Below are 5,046 nucleotides of genomic sequence, written 5' to 3'. Positions count from 1 at the left end.
CGAATATATTAGGAGCGCAAAAAAGTTCTGAGCCTTTTTTTGCAAAATTCAAAATTTATTTAAAAACAAACAAAACTATATTAATCAACGAAATATTCCCCGTTTGCATCGATGACCTTTTGCCATCTTTCGGGCAGCTTGCAAATTCCCTGATGGTAGAAGCTCACCGGCTTCGAGGCGATAAAGTCATCAATGCATTTTCGTATCTCTTCAAGTGTCACAAAATGTGTATCAGCCAAGAAATGCTGCAGAGACCGGAATAGGTAGTAATCGGAAGGCGCCATGTCTGGGCTATACGCCGCGTGCGGGAGAAGTTCCTAGCCTAACGCAAAGATATGGTCCTGAGTCACTTTCGCAACATGTGGTCGGGCATTGTCATGAAGCAGTATCACTTTACGACGTCCTTTGCCAGTAAATGGCCTCTTTTCTTCAAACGCATCGCTCAAATTGCTCAATTGTTGCTGATAGCGATCTGCCGTTTCTGTTTCACTCGGCTGTAACAACTCGTAATACAATACACCTTTCCAATCCCACCATATGCAAAGCAAAACCTTCTTGGCGTGGATATTGGTCTTTGGCGTCGATGTCGAAGGTTGACCAGGGTCAACCCATGATTTTTTACGCTTCGGATTATCATAAAGTATCCACTTTTCATCACCTGTAATGATTTGGTGCAGAAAATCCTTTTTCCGGAACCTTGAAAACAAAGTGAGTGCCGTGTCACGCCATCGATTTTTGTTGTCTTCGGACAGTCCATGCGGAACCCATCTGCCTTCCTTTTGAACTTTTCTCATTGCATGTAAACGTGTGGAAATGGCTTGTCGCGTAACGCCAAGTTGCTCTGCAAGCTCCTTTTCAGTTTGTGCAGAGTTTATATCCAACAATGCTTGCAGTTCGTCCGTTTCAATCTTTTGAGGGCGTCCAGCACGCGGTTCATCTTCAAGACTGAAATCTCCTTGGCGAAATTTTTGATACCACCTTTTACACGTAGCATAACTTACAGCGTTCTCTCCATATGCAACACAGATCATTTCAGTGGCTTCAGCAGCATTTTTCTTCAGATGAAACGCGAAGTGGATGGAAAATCGAATATGCTCTTTTGTTATTGCCATCGTGAACACTGCTGATTTTAAGGTTATGTGCATCAAACGCCAAATCGCACGATGTTTCGAAAGACCAAACGTCACTGCTTTAAAACCGCAAGAGGGCGGGAAAATTAATGCAATTTAAATTGTGGTTTCAGTAGTATGAAATCTAGGGCTCAGAACTTTTTTGCGCTCCTAATAATAGGAATCTGTATAATTTAAATTACAATTGGAATGTGCCGGACCCCTGTATTGTCTGGTTAAATGACAGTGATCGCGTACGCGTATATCCTCCACTGCGAATAGTTTTTCGCATATATGACAACGCGTTGCACTAAAATACTGCGCACTGTTCTTGTAATAAAATTTCCATAGGGACATTATTACGCAGAATAATTTTTATACGATGCGCCAATTGTTTAAGTTCCTCGACGAACCACGAAATGCAATTCGGATCGCGACGACACTGATATGCGGATAATGATTCATCGTAGGAACATCGTACATAATAAGCTATACTATGTACTTTATGATGCTGATACACATACGATTTTTTTTCTTCGTTTGGCGTTTTCTCTAGAATGCATTCCAGGTCAGCGTACACCACGAATGGAATCCGTTCCCTTCTGCTGTAATTAGTAAAATTGAGCCACTTGTTGGCCTCTGTTAGCAGGATGACTGCACAGTCATTCAACTTGTTGCAATCTATGATATGATTCTCCAGTTTTTCGTTGGAATAAAAATAATGCAAGCAACTGAAAAGAAATGGATATTACGAGTTATTCTTTTATTTCATATTTGTTATATTGTATTTATGGTGAATATCTCCTTACCGATCGCATATATACTTCTTGCATTTTTTCTTACTTAGTTGCATGTCCACAAGACGTGACAAATTCTTGATCCACATGAAATGTCCCATGTTGCACTCTTGTGGATCTTGCACATATAACAAATTTACATGCTTTTCCTTCTTACTGGCGAGACGTATCGGAACGATCATACATGCTTCTTCTTGCTTTTTTATCTTGAATGGTGTATACGTTGATGGATATGTTGTTTAGCTGTTCAAACTTGGTAATTTGTTTAATCGTCATTGGAAATTCAATATCCTGAAGATTGAATATTTTGGTGTAACGTGGGTACGAAGATTCCCGGTCTCCATTCTTTCAGCTGGATATAATGCCGCGACCACGGACCATGCAAAACATGCGTTGTCTTTAGTTCGTACGTTTATCACGGCTTTCTTTAATTTTATTTCGTGAGGTAACTCAATGTTGCACCCTGCATGCAATGGATTGTATTTGTTCACATTGACTGTGAGATCAAGTATGCGCAGTAGTGCCCACCCACTATCACGTTCTTGAAATTCTTCCAAAGATGCCAAAGTAGGCTCGATGACGCGTTGCTCGTACCATTTATCCAAATCTAAAGCAGAAAAGAGTTCACTGTTTCTCGTGTTAATGCTTTTGAATGCATGATTGTCGCCTGAGATAAACTCGCCATTGAACACAGTGTTCACCTTAAGATTGCCGTGCTTTCCATAGCACTTCGCACGTGCTCGAGCACTGTACTCTTCGCATCTTGGAGAAATCGAAGAGGTTCGATATGGTTCACGTTAATAACTGCGCCGGTTGATATGCGGCTTTCGAACGCTGTATCAATTTCTCTCCATACCAATTCTGCATCTCTTGATGCGTGTCCAGCACCCACGTGTATGAAGCGTTCTTGCACAGAAATTTTCAGTCCCTCGAGTCGTGCAATACGAGCCACCACTGATTGCGCGGCGCCAATCGACAATCGCGGTCGTTTTGCTCGACTTTGTTCTTCCAAACATCTGATACACTTGTCAAACTTTTGCACCCACGCGTCGTAAGCCTCTCGCGAATTCAGACGAGTGGATTGCTCCAACAGTTCTCGTTCGGTTTGAGTGAAGTCTTCCATTTCTTTATTAACTACAGAGAATACTCGGCTCTTTGGAATCCTTTACTTTATATTCTCTCCGTTAGAAAACACGTTCGGATATGCGCGAGTCAAATGACGACCGTGAAAGAAGGAGGGCGTACTAGGCGATGGGACCTGCTTCTTATTTCGTCCCGAAGAGAGAAAAAATATCGCGTAAGTGCGGTAGTCGCTAGACCGGGAATTGAACTCGGGTCTCTCGCTTGCAGGGCGACTGCTCTAAACCCACTGAGCTACCTGACGCTCCATGGTCAAGACACTCTCCTCTCCCCTGATATCGTTAAAAGATGTCGTTCGGAAGCGACATCTCTAATGCCATCGAGTCTAAACCAAAGATATCTACATCTCATTTACTTTCCTGTTTTGAGGAATATATCTGCGCATGCGCTACAACTCTGAAGAGTAAGAGGAGGGGATGCCCTATAGTAGCTTTAATATTAGGCTTCGGAAAAAAACCTCTGTCTCTCAGTCGCTCTGTGAACACGAGATTCATCGGTTGTGTGTCTACATAGTAAAGTTTGGGTGTGTCTACATAATAAAAATGTATGCTGCCGGTGCTGAAGTGAACGCTAAACACGCAAATTATTACATGCCTGCTCAACATGAGGACGAGGCTCCACCGAGCAAGAAAATGTGCGAAAGGTGAGTGTTATTTCTTTTAGTTTATCCGTAGTAATTTTTCCAAGATTCAGACATGTAAATTTTCTATATCTTTTCAGCGTTCCACGACCTCCTGCTATGCATATCTTAGGACGCCGATACGCTTTGACTGCAACTGCTTATAAATATTTGAATATCGGAATCAGCGTAGGAGCTGAACCCGTCATAGACATAGTCATTGATGATAATCGTGGCAAACAACTGCTATTGCCGATCAAAACTTGGAATGCGCTAATGGGGCAACGTGCTGACATCCAAGATTTCTGCAGGCCAATTTTTATAAGTCATCGTCTCCCCCGATGCATATAGAAGAATTAACAATAACGTCATGTAAGATGTACAACTCACAAATTGTGAAACTCACAATTTTTAATAATTGCTTATATGTAACACCAGATACGTTAAATGTATTATTTACATTTGAAAATTGCATCAATCACATGTATGGATGGTTATCAGAAAATATCTGTATAGTTAGTGTAAAATTCAAAAGTTTTGTAAATATTCTTCGTGAAAAGAAGAATTATATTACTAATATATATACTGCAACAAAAACAATACAAGAAAGCAGCGACTTTGACCGCGAGTCGCTCATTGATTGTGAATTGTTAGCATGCGCTGTAAAAAATATAATGTATGAAGCCGTGAACAAATAAATGATATTCTAAAACAAAATTATGTATAAATTAATTCTATATGTCTCCCATTTTACTTCCCTTTCCCCTCCTCAGAACGATGAGGATAGTGCCTGGTGCAAGTCGGTATGGTAAAATACTCTTTCGACGAACGTTTCGTATTCCCTTCTAACCTAACCTATGATGGTCTAAATCAGTGCCCGGAATTATTTGCACGATCGGGCCGATTTCTGACAGCTACGCCTCCTTACTTCCCCTTACCGCTCCAGCCCGCACGGCGGACCTAGAAACTGACAGTCGCGAGGCGCTGTCTCAGGCACGTCGCATGAGACAGTCATATTATAGTTATATTAAGAATATTACAGTTATACAGTGTATATTATAGTTATATTAAGAATATTACTTATATTGATATTTCTATTAACATATATTTATATTAATATTAGACTATATTATATTAGTAAACTATAAAAAATGCCTATGGAGTTGTTTTAATAAATAAATTTGTTTCAGCTATGTTAAACTGTGAAGCATCTCATGTGACTCTCATGCGACGTGCCTGAGACAGCGCCTCGCGACTGTCAGTTTTCTAGGTCCGCCGTGCGGGCTGGAGCGGTAAGGGAAGTAAGGGGCGGTAGCTCTCAGAAATCGGCCCGATCGTGCAAATAATTCAGGGCACTGGTCTAAATGGTAGGACCATCGCA

General features: G+C 41.1%; 1 protein-coding gene across 1 annotated transcript; it reads left to right on the top strand.

The window, feature by feature from the left end:
• The first annotated feature begins 3,374 nt into the window (after nt 1-3,374).
• LOC112588354 (uncharacterized) lies at nt 3,375-4,016 on the top strand. Its single transcript, XM_025297930.1, has 2 exons — nt 3,375-3,689; nt 3,767-4,016. Exons 1-2 carry the CDS (start codon nt 3,463-3,465, stop codon nt 4,014-4,016), a joined length of 477 nt encoding a protein of 158 aa, XP_025153715.1. The 5' UTR covers nt 3,375-3,462.
• Nucleotides 4,017-5,046: the final 1,030 nt, after the last annotated feature.

The sequence above is a fragment of the Harpegnathos saltator genome, unplaced genomic scaffold (assembly GCF_003227715.2).
Source record: "Harpegnathos saltator strain DR-91 unplaced genomic scaffold, Hsal_v8.6 scaffold198, whole genome shotgun sequence".
NCBI lineage: Eukaryota > Metazoa > Arthropoda > Insecta > Hymenoptera > Formicidae > Harpegnathos > Harpegnathos saltator.
The sequence above is the reverse complement of the archived record's forward strand: the minus strand, read 5'-3'. Positions and strand labels throughout refer to the sequence as shown.

What these genes read in the sequence shown, in the direction of transcription:
- LOC112588354 (XM_025297930.1), top strand. Translation starts at nt 3,463, where the DNA reads ATGCCCTATAGTAGCTTTAATATTAGGCTTCGGAAAAAAACCTCTGTC. An exon ending in AGCAAGAAAATGTGCGAAAG is followed by an intron (nt 3,690 to 3,766) that starts GTGAGTGTTATT and finishes ATATCTTTTCAG; the next exon opens with CGTTCCACGACCTCCTGCTA.